This window comes from Hippopotamus amphibius, chromosome 15 (assembly GCF_030028045.1).
Source record: "Hippopotamus amphibius kiboko isolate mHipAmp2 chromosome 15, mHipAmp2.hap2, whole genome shotgun sequence".
Taxonomy (NCBI): domain Eukaryota; kingdom Metazoa; phylum Chordata; class Mammalia; order Artiodactyla; family Hippopotamidae; genus Hippopotamus; species Hippopotamus amphibius.
This window is the reverse complement of record NC_080200.1, coordinates 58719555-58737919: the sequence shown is the minus strand read 5'-3', so window position 1 is coordinate 58737919 and position 18365 is coordinate 58719555. Positions and strand designations below refer to the sequence as shown.

The 18365-nt window shown below is 38.9% G+C and overlaps 1 protein-coding gene across 1 annotated transcript in view; it reads right to left on the bottom strand.

Moving 5' to 3' along the window:
- The window catches only part of DNAH5 (dynein axonemal heavy chain 5), a 202324-nt gene extending 184603 nt beyond the window's left edge, over nucleotides 1-17721 (bottom strand). Inside the window, exons 1-10 of the mRNA XM_057708854.1 lie at nucleotides 17593-17721; nucleotides 14437-14521; nucleotides 11808-11968; nucleotides 10174-10395; nucleotides 8330-8467; nucleotides 6787-6963; nucleotides 5565-5678; nucleotides 4760-4867; nucleotides 2531-2653; nucleotides 1637-1852 (exon numbers count right to left, since the gene is read on the bottom strand). Coding sequence (XP_057564837.1) covers nucleotides 1637-1852; nucleotides 2531-2653; nucleotides 4760-4867; nucleotides 5565-5678; nucleotides 6787-6963; nucleotides 8330-8467; nucleotides 10174-10395; nucleotides 11808-11968; nucleotides 14437-14473 — 1296 coding nt within the window. The 5' untranslated portion in view covers nucleotides 14474-14521; nucleotides 17593-17721. The remainder of the gene's footprint in view (nucleotides 1-1636; nucleotides 1853-2530; nucleotides 2654-4759; nucleotides 4868-5564; nucleotides 5679-6786; nucleotides 6964-8329; nucleotides 8468-10173; nucleotides 10396-11807; nucleotides 11969-14436; nucleotides 14522-17592) is intronic.
- Nucleotides 17722-18365: the final 644 nt, after the last annotated feature.

Here is an 18365-nt window from a genome sequence, read left to right as displayed (position 1 = left end):
CATGTTGCAGAGCAACTAAGCCCGCGAGCCACAACTACGGAAGCCTGCGGGCCTAGAGCCCACAAGCCACAACAAGAGAAGCCACCACAATGAGAAGCCTGCACACCGCAATGAAGAGTAGCCCCTGCTCGCCACAACTAGAGGAAGCCCGCAAGCAGTGACAAAGACCCAAAAGAGCCAAAAATAAATAAATAAACTAATTAAAAATAAAATAAAATAAATTTAAATTTAAAAAAAAAAGATCTAGAGGCCAAGGAGGAAATAACCATGTAATGATTCAGAGGCAGAACTTTCCAGAAAAAAGGCTCTGCAAGCCCTAAGGTGAACTGCAGTGACCTGTCCTGTATCTGGAAAACACTGAGTAAGGAGAAGAGGAGCAGGCGAGGAGGCCAGAGGGGTGAACAGGGCCCTAAAGCCACACAAGGAGCCTGAGTTTCATTTCCAGGTCCACCATTTTGAGCTTCTCACATTGGTTCTCATACAGGAAAATCTCATGTTACACTTTCATGCACCATCTACACTTTATCTCACTACCTTCTGGTACATCCATTTTAATCAGTATTTCACTTTAGATTTTGAAAGCAATTTTTCTTCCTAGTATTTTCGTCAGGTTGGAATAGTCTTTATCTGCATTTAGATGTACAGTTCAACTTCTCCCTCAAAAATAAACTTTGAAATATGATCCAAAGTTATTTTTTCATTAAGAATAAAAACTAATTAGATTCCAAACTGAAAAATAAATGACATATTCCATCTTCGTCTTGCAAAACTGTCAGTTATAAAGAATAGACTATCCACCTTGCAGATTACATACAGTTCACCTAAAATATTTCCTACTATATAGAAAAGGTTTTTTCTTTTTCTCTCCCTGAATCTGATATACTCAGGAAATGAAAAGATTCCTTACATTGACCTAAACTGTTAAGAGTAGAAAAATCAATGAGTGACAGTAAATTATATGATCCTTTTCAAATTCAAGTACAAAAAAAAAATTAAGGTTTAGTGTCACTGTTCCCAAACAAGAAAAAACTGACTATATCCACATTAAGAATTTAAAGTACATCAAGCTTGGAAATTGTTTTTTAAAAATCTTTAAACATTATTAGATCCCTGTGCCCACTTTAAAAACTAGGATTAGTTGCACATATATCCTTATAAGATAAAGGACTTTGACAAAAGTCAAAAGTCAAAATAATTAGGAATGGTAGAGCTAAATAAAATCCAGTCCCTATTATTTTTTAACAGGAGTCCATACAAAATGTTTAAATGCAGATATAATCAGATACCATTCAGAACTCAGTGTCAGCTAGAGCCTGACACACAGTATATGCTTGATTAAATATTTCTTGCATGAATAAATTAAATAAGTTATATTTAAACATTTTTCTTGTGCTACTAATGAAAACGCTTTTACTAATGATGATTAATTTTAAACTATTGGGAAGTCATTCTCATAATCACATACCTGAAAAGAATATATTAGCACTATTACACAATTCTCAAATAAATTTAATTTCTTTACTGTTTAAGGGCCATGAGCTTATCTTTTACATTAGAGACTGATTATTTGAAGCTTTCTAAAATTAGTCATTTGCATAAAGCATTAAAGTTTTATTTATGGATAAAGGTACAGTACCTGGTATGTAGTGACCATGTTTTCCAGCCCTTCAATCTTAGAATCTTGCAGGACTGAATATGTCTTAAAGGTTGTAAAGATGTCCATTATCTTGGCAAGACGTCTGTGGAAAGTTTCAAATTTTCCAAAAATATACATCTCACTGAATTCAAATTGTTTTTCATTTGGATTGCGTTTAAGCTTTTGTTTTGTCTTGTGAAAGCACTGCTTGTATTCCTTAAAATTAAAAACCAAAATGCAAGAAAGGCAACGTTACAAAGATGTTAACCTTATTCCCTTAAATGAAGGTGATGGCAAATCTAGGATGAAATTACAAAACCTTTCAGTTTCATGCCTCTGTACCTACTCATTCATCAGCCCAGGGTGTCATCTTTTCCCATCCCCCAACCTAGCAAACTCCTAATTTTTTATTTTATTTTATTTTATTTTTTGCCACACGGCATGCAGAACTTCCCCGAACAGGGACTGAACCCATGCCCCCTGAATTGGAAGCATGGAGTCTTAACCACTGGACCACCAGGGAACTCCAAACTCCTAATTTTGCATAATGTGACTCAAAGATGCAGGCTTTCCACCTGGGTCTCAGTGTGTTAGTAGAAGCCTAACTCTTTGTCTCTCTCTCTCTGTTCATCTACAAGAAGCTTTAGGAAAACTACTTCATCTTTGTATCTCTAGTACTTAGTGTGGTGTTGGGACATAGGCCCCCCAAAAGGGTAAAGTAAGTGAATAAATTTGGGGGACTGATTTAGTAACATTCAAGTTTTCTTAACAATAAAAGATTACCATTCTTTTTAGCTACCACTAATATAACTGCTAAATGATTTAAGATGCATTGGCAAAAACAATGTAAAAACAATAAAAAAAATCTAAATATACTATTAAGTTGGCCATCACCTGCTTAAGTTTAATTGCAGATAATATTTTTTCCACAACAACATCCTGTGGCTGGCTCCAGACCGAAGCAGTTCCGTTGTTAGTAATATAGGCTTTACACGCAGATATCATCTGATTGGTCACCTGGAATTTTCCAGTAAAATGATGTCAAGTACATGAAGCACCACCAAGCATAAATTGGGCTAGAGGGTCCTTAGCTCTCCTACCTTTCAGAGTGTAAAATCTGTAAATAAATCTTTGGATTTATTGTTTCTCCATCATAACTGTAATCAAGCACTAACCCTCTTTTTTTTCCCAGCTTTACTGAGGTATAACTGACAAACAAAAATTACATACGTTTAAGGCGTACAATGCAAGGCTTGCTATACATATACATAATGAAATCATCAGCAGAATCAAGTAGTAACAGATCCAACACCTCACATAATTACCATTGTGTATGTATGTGTGTGTGTCTGTGTGTGTGTGTGTTGAGAAAACTTAAGATCGGCTCTTTTAGCAATTTTCAAATATACAATACAGTATTAACCATATTCACCATGCTGTACACTAGAACCCAGAACTCAGCCATCTTAAAACTCAAAGTGTATAGCCTTTGACCAGCATCTCCCCATTTCCCACACTCCTCCAGCCCCTGGCAACCACCTTTCTACTCTTGCTTCTATTTGTTCAACTTTTATAAGTTCTACACATATATTATCAAAATCATTTGTAAAATCACAGAGTTGGAAGCACTACAGAAAATCAACAGTTCAGACCCCTGTGTTAATACAGGATGAACATCTTAACCAACCAAGAAAGGATCTACTTCCCTACCTAAAAGCTGTCGAGAGCTTTCCCAGTTTCCTTCTTTGGCAGCCTGCTCTAAAATCTAACTCACAGTTTCCAAGTGCCATGAAAAGAATTGTCCACCCTGATCATCTCATGCCACCATGATCTATACAGCAGAAATGTCAAAAGCAGAAAGCCACACAGAAAAGGGTAAGGCTATTGTGTGTAACTGACAACATTTTATTTATCCCTCCAAACTTTAAAAAAAAAAAAAAAAGACTTCAGAATTCTTTTCGTGATTTTTTAATAAATTAGAAGGAAAACGAGACGTCTGTACTGTATGTATGGAATGACACGATGTCTGGGATTTGCAATGCAAAGGTTAGGTGAAACAAGATGGGTCATGTGTTGACAGCTGATGATCTGGGAGATAAGCACACGGGAGTCCAGTGTACATTCTCTTTCCTTTTGTACCTACTTCAAACCTTTCATAACGAAAGGTTTCTGAAAATGAGAGAAATGGTGGTTTCACAGTTATGTTCTAAAACAAGCCTTGCAAATAATACACATGAAACCTGAAGTAATAAGACAAATTGACCTTTGATTCTTCTACCCCTCCTGACCCCAACGTAACATTAAAGTGTGAAGACATTGGAAAATGGTCTTGTGCATTCCCTTCCTTTCTACCTGAGTACGAGAGCAGAAGGAAGTTTCCGGTCAAGCTCGCAAGGCTAGAATGTCCCTATTCTTGGGAAGAATCATGCCTCCCTACTGCATTAGTATTCACAGCATGGTCCTGATGAGTCAAAAATGCTTCTATTTTAATACAACATTTGAAATTTTCGCCTTGGTAATGAAAAAGTCATTTACTTCTTAGAGACTGTTCAAAAATGGGAAATGCGACAACGCTCGCCATAAACACTTATGAGTTAGGACGTAAGGTTTAAACATCATTATGTTTTTTGGCAGAATCATTATAATTGCTTTATGGATTACTCAAATGTCGCAAGTGGCTTTTATTACCATGATTACTGTTCTAATAACACCAAGTAAACAACTGTGGCCTCAAATAAATTTGGAACAGTGGCACATAAAATATGAAACTGAAGATAGCCAGTTAAATGTAGTTTTTAATTAAAATTTACCCAGTAGGAAGAAATCATGTGCTAAATAACATAGGGAAAGAAATTCTAAAAAGAATCTTTTTTTCATTTTTATTATGTAAATAATACGATATTTATTATAATAATTACTTTTGGAAATAATGCTTTATGATTTGCTAGAATCAGCCTCCCAGGCTTAATTCTATCCCTATTGAGAGATCAAGCTTTTTTTTTTTGAACTGTAGGACACACAGACATTGGATTGTGCCAATGTGTTAATTTCTAACTATAAAAAAAAAAATTAACCATTGGCAAAGAAATCTAAGTGACCATGGATGCTATGCTATGCACTTACCTTTACAAACAGAGACGTAATCTTCTCAGAGGTGTTATAGTAGTGAGAGATACTATAGATCATTTTAATTGTGTTTATAAGTGTAGGAATAGCATCAATCACGGATATCTGGAAGACACCACAAAAGTTTTCAAGGAAACAGACATCAAATTCAGCAAAATTCTAATAGGCTAATCCTTCCTTCTTCATTAGAATAAAATTTAGGTAAAAGATTTTCATTTAAATTTTTTAAATATTATGTAACACTCTACATATATATAACATATTTGGGGGTAATTTTATTTTTATTATTTAATCATATGCAGTTAATCAAATTTTGTTTCAATGCAAGAAACACTTAACTTTCTGTTAAGGACAGGGAGGTTGTGTTAGCAGTTAATTTTGTAATAAATAAAAACAGGCACACCCTAAAGTTAAAAGATTAAAAAAAAAAAATCAGCCAATAACTCTTCTCACAGTTGTTTGAGTATAGTCCAGGATGTCAATTGCAATATTTAATGGGAAATGGAATATGCAATAAATGTTTTTAAGATATAACATCGCATGTCCATCTTAGCTAGATAAGATAAATAGATGCTAGATAGACAGGTACATATGATATATGTATATTATATATATGTGTGCATAGAGAGAGATACATAGAAATAGACAGACATATATATATATAAAACCTTCTTAAGAATGAAAAGAGGTTTCTAAGACTTTTCCAACAGACTATCATATCCATGAACCAAAACTCCACACTCAATTCAGTTAGTGTAAAAGGGTCATGAGGAGACCAAGGGGGTAGAAATCTCTAACTCACAGGGTTGCTACTGTACAAGGGGTCACAGCACTTCTCAAGTGTGTACAGATACTTGACATTGTCCTTTGCTTCATTAGCTGCATCCGTGATTCGAATATCCATCTCCCGCCAAGTCTAAGCAGGACACAGGAAAGAAATTTTAATGCAATTATTCATAGAGGAAATTCCAATAGAACAGCTGCTAAAAGTCATCACAGGTGCAGCGGGTCAGACGTTCAATGTGTCCTGTGCAGCTCATGTAAAACTGAATCCAGAGGGGTGAGAGCCATTGCCACAAGGAAGAGCAATTCAAATTTTTTGGCTAAATTGTTAAATTTTTCCAGGCCTTCTCTTACGAAATCTGTTCAGTGACGAGGACAGGGTGTCAGGAGGGCAGCATCTGCATGTAAACCTACACCTTTTCTCCTCCACAGGCTGCTGAATCCACTTTGCACCTCACTCCCTATCTTCTACAGTAAAGAACTGGTGGAAGCCCCCAGCCAACCGCCGGCAAAGAACTGAATCCCGTAAGGATGGCAGGCGCTTCCTTTCCCGGTCAGTCGGGCCTCCGGGTGAGCCGACGCCCTGACCGACCGCAGCCTCAGGACAGATCTCCAGTCACACGCTCCCAGCTAAGCTGTACCCGAATCCCTAACCCACAGACTGTGAGAGAACGTTTGTTCCTTCAGGTGGCTAAGTGTTGGGGTAATTTATTACCAGGGATATAAAGCAAATACACCAGTTCTAAAAAAAAAAAAAAAAAGATTGTTTCCTGTGTAACAAATTTCCCCAACACTTAGCCACCTGAAACACCGATTCACTTCATTACACAGCAGAAATTAACACAACATTGTAAAGCAATTATACTCCAACTAAAAAAAAAATAAAATCTTGAACAAAAAAATTAAGTAATTAATTTTAAAAATAGAAAAGCTTAAGGTTTCATTATTACTACTCCTCATTGGTCTGAAATCATAATATATATATATAACCATGTTATCATGTTACATCTTAATGACTTGCAGTGCTCTCTAAGAATACACATACATTTATGCACACCAGCCAACAAATACCTTTCGTTCAAAGGCTATTTCCGCAGTATCCAAAATTATAAAAGCACAGTATAATCCAATCTTAAAGTTTTTTCCACAAAGGTAGAATAACATTTTTCTGTTCCTAGTTACTCTGTGACTAGTGAATACATAGAGAATTTTCATTCCCACTTCATAAAGCAAAAAGCAACCTTCAGAAGTTTCGACTTGGCAGCAGCAAGAACTGCCAACACAGCCTTCACATCTGGGCTCTTCAACTGATCCAAAAGGTAGTTAAATTTCGACAGTCTTTTTTTCCAGTACTCCAACTCTGCACGGGGCCCAAGGTCATCCGCTTCCTTCCGCAGCTGACTGTTTTCAGCAAGGACCTGTAAATGCACAGGAGGACCATGAACCAGTGAGTAGGGCTGGAGATATAAAAGTTATACATACCATATGACCTGGCAATCCCACTACAGGGCTGATACCCTGAGAAAATCGTAATTCAAAAAGACACATGCACCCCAATGTTCATTGCAGCAGCTATTTACAATAGCCAGGATGTGAAAGCAACCTAAATGCCCACTGACAGATGACTGGATAAAGAAGATGTGGTACATATATACAATGGAATATTACTCAGCCGTAAAAAGGAACGAAACTGGGTCATTTGTAGAGACATGGATGGACCCAGAGACTGTCATACAGAGTGAAGTGAGTCAGAAAGAGAAAAACAAATATCATGCATTAATGCATATATGTGGAATTTAGAAAAATAGTACAAATGAACCTGTTTGCAAGGCAGAAATAGAGACACAGATAGAGAATAAACATATGGACACCAAGGGGGAACAAAGAGGGTGGGATGAATTAGGAGATTGGGATTGACATATATACATAATACGTATAAAATAGGTAACTAATGAAAACCTGCTGTATAGCACAGGGAACTCTACTTCACCATACAGTAGAAACTAACACAACATTGTAAAACAACTATACCCCAATTAAAAAAATAAAAATAAAAAAATATGTTATACATAAGCAAAATATAAGGAAAGAAGTAAATTCTGCTATCTGAATCGTGATATATTTTTATTCAGCTGCATGCCTTGAATGACAGACTTTTACCAACCTAAGATGTATCTATTTTTTAAATTTCAACAAAAATTTAGTTGACTCATTCCAACTGAAAACTATTTGTTTAAGGAGCTTTCATGAACTCTTGGAGGAACCTCAGAACGTCTGCTTGGCTATTCACTTAGAACCTCAGAGCAATACAACCTTGAAAAGCCCCCATGCCCTCAGCTGGTTAATTTCCATTATGCTTCCTTATTGATGTAACATCCAGCTTCACTTGGGACTTTTCTGAAAATATTTTTTTAAAGGTTAAGTCTCAAGCTTAGTTTTGGAGGACACACTGAACTAGAAAGCTTCTTGTACTTCCACAGAGATTCTCTCCAAAGTAACTTATACCTTGAGAAAAAAATTGGCCAAGTGCAGTCTTTTAGTCATATAAGTATATAAGGTCATTTACTTTTAGCTCCTAGAATTCTTACTATCTCTTTTTAGCTAATGACTGTAAATTAAAAACACACTGAACCTTTCACCTTTTTAGGGACTTGTAGTAAAATACTTACGCAAATAGGAATGGGATGTGATATACCTTCTTCCACTGGCTGGTTCAGTAACATGGCATCTGAACTAGTCAATGTTCAGAGAGCTAGTTTCTGATGTATGGTTTCTGAAAATTACCTGTTCTGTTTGTTTGATCCATACTTTCATACAACCTTCCATTTTTTCCAAAGTCTCGGGGTTATTAGCTAGAGTCAAGTAGTCTAGGGGCTCCTTCAGGGTTTTCAGTTCAAATATGTCACACTTTTGAAGGTTCACCTAGTTAAAGTGAAAGTTAAATAATCAGATGATGCTATTTTAACACACACACACACACACACACACTCTTCTGGTTGATCCAGAAGGAGCTTAAGGGGATTCTCTCTATTCTAAATTACCTGCTCCCTGAGAAATGTCCATGAAAACACAGTGCAACATATTGCATTGAGCACACCAGTAGAGGTGACTGGTTCTTAGGTCAAATTTGGGGTCCAAAAAAAAAAGAGTGAACTGGGGCGGGGGGGACATAATATCACAGAATTTGGGAATTGATGTGAAATTTGGAAATTGAAGTCAACTCATGAAACCAAAGAAAGTGGAGACCTTCAAAAAAAATTGACTGCAGGGGAAGGGTAATTTCTAATCTATCGCATTCTTTTTGGAAACTAACCAGAGGAAAACTCTCATGTCCTTATACAAACAAATTCCTTATAGTTAGCAAGTTCAATGGCAAATATACAGATTCATTTCAGGAGCAAGGGGCAGAGAGGGGTAGGAAAGGAAGTGTGTTGGATTTTGACTTGACAAAGAAACCTAGGATATTTTTATACACACATAACCCAAAAGGATGTCAATATTTGATAACGACATTTTCCTTCTGCATCTGGCCCTGTGAGTCTCTAAATTCAGGTCTCAGCCACCCCACCCACCCCACCCCACCCTGGCACTGCTTCTTCCGCCTGCCACATCTCCTAGACCTCTCCTTGGTTTTACAAGGGAGTTTTCTGGGCTTCGTGAAGTGCACTGCCTCCTCCTGTGTGAGGATCCATCCCACTTTTTTTAAAACCTCTACCACCATATGAAGTGGAACCATATGAAAACACTACTATTTTTGGTAGAATAACTATTTAACTTGGTTCAACTTGCATTTAGGATGGCCTGCATCATAGTTAATTGCAAATATAACTTAGATGTTAGCTGGATAACATTTAATCTACCCCCCACCCCATCCCACATCCTTTAGAAAAAGGTCTCGGTGTTCCCTGGAGAGCAGTGAGCATTACATTGTCACTGGTCTCACGGGATCCATTTCTCTGTCTCCTACTCATGCCTGATCTGGGCTGTCATCTGTCACGGTTTTGCATCCACCACTGTCTACCCCAAGTAATCACTAACACAGGCATACTGGAGGTGGCACAAATTTTATCGAAGCTAAAGACCACAGATGCCAAACTAAATGGTTAAAGGCCCTTTTGATCACTGGCTGGACTACAGGACCCAACCCACTCTCTCCAGATATGTCAATTCTTCTCTCCTTCTACCTCTTCAAGATTTCCTCCCATCCCTACCCACGATCACCCCCCAAACTCCCCCAGCACACACCTAACCCTAAGCCCCCACCCCCAACCATACACACACACATACACACCACTCTGGCTCCAAATTGTTTTCCTTCTAGCCTGCAAAAGCAATACCTGAAGAACTACACACTCTTCTATTTGGAGTCCAACATCTGACATGACAGAGTAAAACCCCCAAAGTGGCCAACATTTCTATGGAACCCCTAACACGCTCATCACTCCAAATTATAGGAATTTAAATCTAGTCACCACCACATCTTTAGGGGACAGCAAAAGCACCCACAAAATCTTTTCAAGATTTGCAAGGTGGTGGAATCAAGACCCTCTAAGAGGAGTATTACACACTTACATGTTGATTTGTTCACCATCCAATAATTTTTGAAGGAATAATGTATTTGTTCTTACCTTCTCCTTCAAACTCTCCTGTGCGCTGACCAGGATGCTCACGAAGCCTTCCAGGGAGCCCAGGAACTCCTGCCGAAGGCTGGAGGCTTCCGGAAGCCCCTCGAGCTCACCCCACCCGTGGCTCGTGGCCCTGAGAGCAGGAATGAAGATGTCGGACAGCAGACGTCTCACACTGTTGAGCAGACCCCCGTCCGCGCTGTCAAGCATGTTGAAGCTCACCTCCTGCAAAACGATCGGGAGAACCTTTACGGCAAAAATTACCATCAGCTGCAACCTGGCTCCTGAGTCATTTCTGATGGTGTTCATTAACCAAGTATCCTGTGGAAGTAAATGAAGGCCAACCAAATGAGAAAAGCAAAGGCTGTTTATTCAGAGCAAGAATTTATCCCTTGCAATAGCAAGGGAGTCGGTCACCATCACCTGCATTTTGGCAGAGACTCAAAAGCAGGCAGAGGAGAGGAAAAGCTTCTTAGTGGAGAAAAGGGAGGCTCAGGTGGGCCCTGAGAGGAGGCTGTGGCCTGGGAAAGCAGGAGGCGGGCTAACTTAGAAGCTGGGTATCCTATGCAATTGGTTAGGGGTGCACATTTGGCCTTCTCTGGCTGGCCCCAAGGAAGTACGTTCAAAGTACAGACAAAAATTAAGGAGGCTGGCAGTCATGAATCAAGTCTTGGCCATTTTGACCAATTGTTAGAGGAGTTATTGATTCATTTCCTAGCTGGCTTCCTACCAGGCTGACACAGCAGGCTGGCTACCTGTGCTGTTTATTGCAGGTAAGGGGGGTTGATTTACTGGGCAGGTTGCTGTAGGTTGTGGGTCAAAGTTCTATCTTTAGATGGTCTGGTCATTGTCTGCTTGTATATTCAGTCTCTCAAGCCAGTAACTTATTATTTTGACACCTAGCTAAGACATAAGCTTTATACTATTCTAAATTGCAATCATCAAAATAAAAGCATGAAATAAATAGAACACCAGATATTTACCAGTTTATTTGCTCCAAGCAGATAATGCACCCATTAAAGGCAGAGGAGACGTGTAAAGATGTACTTTATTTTGCACAAAAAATAAAGTCATACAGAAGACCCTTGAGCAACGTGGGAGTTACAGGCTCCTGCCCTCTGTGCAGTCAGAAAACCAAGGATAACTTATAATCAGCCCTCCACATCTGCAGCTCCTTATCCCTGGTTCTGCATCCTCAGATTTAATCATGGACCATATAATACTATAGTATTTACTCCTGAAAAAAATTCGTGTATAAAGGCACCCGCGCAGCTCAAACCTGTGCTATTCAAGGGTATATCCACTTTAATAAACCTTATTTGAAATGTACGAAATTTGCCATTAAGTAAATGATGTATAGGGAATTCTTTAAAAGGAAAGACCTCCCTGTTTTACATACCCAGAGACAGATACACGCAATATCATATCAGTTTTTGTTAATAAATTGAATATTAAGTCCTCTTACTCAACAGATTTAAAGGAACTAACCTCTTACTTGCTTGCAATAAGTGCTTTTAAAATATTTTTAGTTTTAAATATTTAATGAACACAATGGTTGTCTCCATGGAAAGGGATCTGGGGGTAGGATTTATGTGATCTTTGGTGACTCGGGATAAAGGGTTGCTGTGGCCTCTTACCCGATGGATATTCTCAGGGGTGATGGCTCTGGAAGGGTTGGTCCTAATGAAGAACACACAAACCCCAGTAAGAGCAACATCCTTTCCTTCCGTCACGAACACCTTAGGTTTTTTCATCTTTCCAGAAATAGGATTTACTCCTCCTAGAGAGCCAAGTTGCCCTACAAGTGCGAAAAAGAATTTTAGTTCTACAAATGCTATTAACAGTCCATGTGGTCGCCTCTTAGAATGAAGTTTCCTTGTTAAAATATGGCCATGTTGACTCATCCGCGTGCCCTAGAAGCTCCACCTCTTGGACAACGTCTAGCCTGAGCCCCAAAGGGATCTAATAGGATCTGCTTCATCGTCATGATCATTTTGCGATGGACAAAAATATCGAATCTCTGTGCTACACACCTGAAACCAATCTGATATGGTACATCAATTATACCTCAGTAAAATATAAATAATAAAAAATAAATGAGAGGGTCTGCTTGACTCCAGATCACAGGTTCATTTCAAAATTGTTGCTCCAGGGAAAAACAGAAATGGAAGAAACAGGAATAAGAGAGTTTGGTCCAGAACAGATTCTTGCTGGAGCTACAAAAGTCATCATTCATGAGGGAGAAAGGGTGAGGGAGGAAACAGTATCTATCAGCATGTGTCATGTGTCAGGCCTTCTGCTTGGTACCATGTCTACGTTATTAAAACTCCCTAAGAACTTCCCTGGAGGTCCATGGTTAAGACTCCACACTCCCAATGCAGGAGGCTTGGGTTCGATCCCTGGTCAGGGAACTAGATCCCACATGCCTCAACTAAAAGAGCCCACATGCTGCAACTAAAGATCCTGAGTGCCACAGCTAAGACCTAGCACAGTCAAATAAATAAATAAATATTTTTTACAATTTTAAAAATAAATTAAAAAATATGAAATATTAAAAAAAACCTCCCTACAACCCTGTGACCCACCCAAGTCACACACCAACAGAGTCAAGATCAAAAACCAATTCTGACTACAGAACTCCAGAACCTCTACCTCCTGCTGTCCTGGTCCAGCAGGCCTTTCAGTGTCACTAGAGTCAGGAGGATGCTGTGGAGGCAGGACAGCATAGTGATGGGTGATATGGGCTCTACAGTCAGTCTCCCAGAGTTTCCATCTCGCGCTGTGCTTCCTAGCCACGTGACCTGGAGCAAGTTACTTAATCCTTCTGTGCCTCAGTCTTCTCATCTGAGCAAGGCCCAGAGAATGCCAGGCCAGCCAGCTCATGACAGGTGCCAGTCAAGTAAAAACGTTGCTCTAATCTCTGCCCTGCTTCAAGCCTGACACAGTCAGAAACTGTGGCTAACATGATCGGGCAAGGAGCAGAAGGATAAGTGGAGGGAGAAAAGGGGAACCATGTGCACCTCTCCCACTGCAAATACCGACCTTCAGAGGCCCCTGCTGCAAGGGGGGGGCGAATGGAATGAAGGGGGAGGAGCAAGAGTAGAGAAGATTTAACTTTAGATCGACTAGTTTTGATCAACTGGATATTTTTAGTTTCTGAATTGAGACTGTGTTTGTGATTGGAAGCAACCATGCGAACTTTTCCTACCTAAGAATATCCAGCAAAGTTCATGGGGTTGTTTGGATTTCAATTCAAGGTCAGAAAAAAAACTACTCCTACTGAAAAGGTTTAAAGGGAGAGTGGGAAACAAAGACAAGGTTGCATTTATATTTGCATCCCATGAACCCTTCTTATTTGATGCAAGATTGACACACAAAGGCCAGCTGCACCCAGTGCATAGTTCATGGGTGAACTTAACATTCACCTGAGATTATGTTTTGCAATCTGGGGTAGAATTTAAAATTTATCTTCTTTTTATTTTTCACTCAAAATGTAATGCCCTTTCTGACCACAAAATATAAAACGGATAATCTGGGGTAAATGCCAGGCACTTATGCATGCATAATTTCCTCAGTTTTTAAACCAATAAGCATGGTCATTCTATATGCCAAGAGCAATAACTATTTTCCCTTTCAATGAAAAGGTCATGAAGGGATTGCATGTGATATTTTAATACAATTATAATATATTTGTTTATGTCCCTAGTTTGGCTTTAAAATTATATTAATTCACATAAAAGTAGAATGGGATATGCCAGTTGAAGCCACACAAAGATTTGCAAGTTTTTCTTAAGTGAAAATGACTAAACTTGTCATTCAATATTATTCATTTGAATCACAGTCAGTAGAAAATAAATATGATGTGATATTTAACTAAAAAAACTCCTGTTATGCTTATTGGCAACAATTCCTATGTTAAAAAGGAATAGAGAAGAAACAGATGCCCAAAAGAAGTTCTAGAACATGACTGCACAGAATGAACTAACATGTAAGGAAAGGAAGTCTCAAAATGTAAATGATTTCATTATTCTCCAGTTACCAGCACAGCCTGAAAGGGCAACACAAAGGACACCATTATTTGTCCTTTGCTTGAGGTGAAAACAGGACCGGTTCCACTGGGCCTCACCCACCACACCTCACCATTCCCCACCTGTCCCACCCCCCAAAGTAAAAGTGGACCGTGCTCCCAGTGGCCTCCCACTTCATGTCATCCTGGGATAAATCTAACAACACATTTCTGGGTTATGTCACATCAAATTTGAATACCTGTTTCTGCTACCTCCACATCCTGATAGTAAAACATGAGGTGACAAAGACCTCCAACAGCAAAAAGCTGATCGATTCTTTCAATCTGGGAAAAAGGAAAGGCAAAGTAACGACTATGTTCTGAATCAGAAACCACATTTAAATCAGCATTTACTATCATCTTTCTTATTTGGATCACACTTCAGCTTTTGCAAACCATATAGAAGAGATCACATTTCATTTAACAAAACCATGAAAGAATAACCACCTTACCATAGTAAAGACTACGTTCAAAGAAATGATTTGATTAATCATAAAAATATTTGCTGCATATGCACATTTTGAAAAGACTGGCTAATTTCCTAATGTGCTGAGCTGTTAAAGGTAGGTACAAAAATAATGAGTATTTAATTTTCACCCAATTACAGGTCAGACAGAGAGACCAAACCTCTCAAAACCTGGTCTAACACACTATAGATAAGTGATATTAAATTCCAATAACCACGGAAAACCGCCATGATGAGAACACATGTGACTACGGAATACTCTATCCTATAGCAACTGAGTCCCACCCATGAGGTTCACTGCACAGCTACAGGTCTGCCAACTGGCCTGCTACCAATGGGAGCACTCCTTTAAAACAGTCAATGGCACAATTTTGAATTCAAATGGGAAGAAAAATGATAAAAACTACATACCCATTGGGATGGCTACTGTCAATAAACCAGAAAATAACAAAAGTGGGTGAAGACGTGGCAAGATTGGAACCCTGCGTGCTGTCAGTGGGAATGTGGAATGGCTCAGCTGCTGTGGAAAACCGTATGGCAGTTCCCCCAAAAATTAAAAACAGAATTATTATATGATCCAGCAATTCTACTTCTAGGTATATACTCAAAAGAACTGAAAGCAGGGTCTTGAAGAGATATCTGTACACCCACGTTCACAACAGCACTATTCGCAGTAGCCAAAAGCTGGGAGCAGCCCAACTGTTCGTTGACAGATGAATAAATAAATAAAATATGGTAGATAGATAGCTAGATAGATATTGATATATACATTGATATATATATGTATGCGCACACACACACACACACACACAAATATATATGGAATATTACTCAGCCTCAAAAGGAGAGAAATTTTGACACAAGTTATTACACGGATAAACCTAGAGGACATCTTGCCAAGTGAAATAAACCAGACACAAAAAGACAAATACAGTATGATTCCACTCATATGATGTATCTAAAGTAGTCAAATTCACAGAGACAGAAAGTAGAATGGTAGTTGTCAGAGGCCGGCAGAGGGGAGGGTGGGGCATTGTTGTTTAAAGCATACAGTTTCAATTTTGCTAGATGCAAAGAGTTTTGTTAGATTGGTTGCACAGCAATGTGAGTGTACTTAACACTCCTCAACGGTACACTTAAAAAAATGATTAAGATGATTAATCTTATGTTATGTGTATTTTACCATAATTTAAAATAAAAATTAAAAATAATAAAATAAAATAAAAATTTCAAAGGATAAAATATAGCCTGAAAATTTAAGTGTGAAAAAAAAAAAAGCCCCCTTCAATTTCTACCATGTTATACATAAAACCTTCATTTGGAAATACAAGCAAGCTGCCCTGCTTTCTTTGTTTACATTTCCTTAATTGAGGATTCATGGGGATGAAGGGGATGCAATCACTGAGATTAAATTTCAAGCCAAGAATATGGTGGGGGAGGTACTTCCTTCAAGGCCAGGTACCCCCTCCCAGCACACCCCCCAGGTCCTTGGGCTCAGTAAGCCTGAGACAGGATGATGTCTTTAAGCCCCCAGGTCCTGACATTCCTGGGTCCTGCAGATGGCATAGAGTTTGACTCGGTACTCCTACACTTCAGAGCTTTTATTCAGTTATCCCACCTGCATTATCCCAAATCCAGGTGTCTCTCCAAGCCTGAATCAGCTATGTGAACTTGTCTCCTTCTACACCTCCACTGTGGGGGAATAATTTTATCTACTTCCTGGTATTACAAGGATTACATGGGATAATAGATAAAAATCAGTTAGAACAGAGACTGACACATGGTAAATATTCCAGAAATGTTAGCTATGAGGAGGAGGAGAAAGAGGAAAAGGACATTTCCTCAACTCCTAATTGATTCATTCTCTAGTTTAACCATTTTAGTGTTACCCATGCTGAACTGGTCCACTGACCCCAATCAACGCTACCCGAGTGGCACTGCAGGAAGGGATAAAGCTGGTAGAGGGCTAGAGCCAGCCCGTACCGGCTTGTGACGGCCAACTGACCACGACTCTTTCCAACTCAGTGTTTAGTAACATGTTGGTAGTTTGGAACCTGCCGTGGTGGGAATACTTACACCACAGGATCAGCAAATGCTCAAACTAGCGCCTTCCTCTCCCCCACTGCCCAAAGCTGGTTGTCAAACATTTACAAATCTAGCCCTAAAAAGCATTATCAACAATGTGACATCCCTGTCAATAAAAAGGTCTTCCTTCCTTTCTTCTCTTTATATCTTTTTTAATGCCTAAGAAGTTAAAACAAAAAACAAAACCAAAACAGGAAACATCACAGGGCTTCCTCCCTGCCCAGGAAACGGTTCTTCCCACATTTTGGTCTTCCCTACCCAAGGTCAGATCACCGACTAAATCACACCCCAGGCTTTGGAGGGAAATCATGGCAGAAAATGGAGGTCAAGATCAGGAACAAAAGGAACCAGATTCAGCTGCCAAATCAAAGTCACAGCCAGAAAATTATGGCAGAGTTCCATCTCCCAAGTTAGAACAGGATAAAGTAAAACAAACAAACAAACAAAAAACCAAAGAACAAAAACAAACAAACCAAAAAAGGATAAATCAGCAACTGAGAGGAGATTCTGTTCTCTAACTTCAGGTTCCAAAATGCCGCCTGAGCCCAGCTTCATTGGATGTAGGGAGACACAGACAACGCTGTCAGAATCATGGAACTCGAATGACAATTTTAAGTACCCCATTCGACACATGGAGAGCTGGAGAGCCCTAGCTCATTCTTCCACTATCTATACCAAGTCAGAATGGCGTCCTGTCCATGTTGAAACAGACACCCTTCCCTAAGGCCCAGCACAGACCCTGCCATAGGACAACGTCAGCTGTGCCCTCCACGATCAAGTCAGTGAGAACTCAAAGGCATCGCACCTGATTCCCCTCAAGAATGGCATCCTCCACTTCAGTTTTGTTCAGGTCCACGCAGGAAGCTACAATCGCAAATAAGTAGTCATGTCTCCCATCCAGACGAGCCCACTTGGCTTCCTTTTCTTCCTTCAGTCTTTGCTGCAAGAAGGAAGAAAAATGTTATGTGGCAACTGCTGTTCTTAAATGGGTTCATTTTGTGATAATTTCATATCACTGTTGCTTTTTCAAGTCTTAGGTATTCAGATAACAGACAGCTTAATGGTATCAGTGTTTATATCCTATCTTCTATTTGTAGAAATAATGTTATTTCCATTATGAAAATAAGATGTGCTCACTGCTTTGAAATTACATAACACAGATAAGCCAAAAGAAGAAATAAAAATCATCTGCCAACCAGACAGTATTACCGTTAACATTTTTTTCTAAATCTTTACAGACTTACTTTTATGCATATATAAGCATTCTACAGACACACACCACAGTGAAAAAGATCTCCACTTTTGTAAACATTTCCTAGGCCACTAAAGTAATACCTATTCTTCTACACTATTTCCTATGTTTCTTGTTTGTCTACAGGTTCATGTCTGGTCTTGAAATTAATTTCTGAATACGATTGCTTACTTTTTACCTGTTGACTCAATCACAATAATAAAGCAAGTTCACTGTAACCAATGTTGGCAGTTTGAAGCCTATCTTTCCATATGTGCTCTCTTCATACAAACATATACAAACATACATACACATTTCTATTTATATTATACAACAAAAATTTTTCA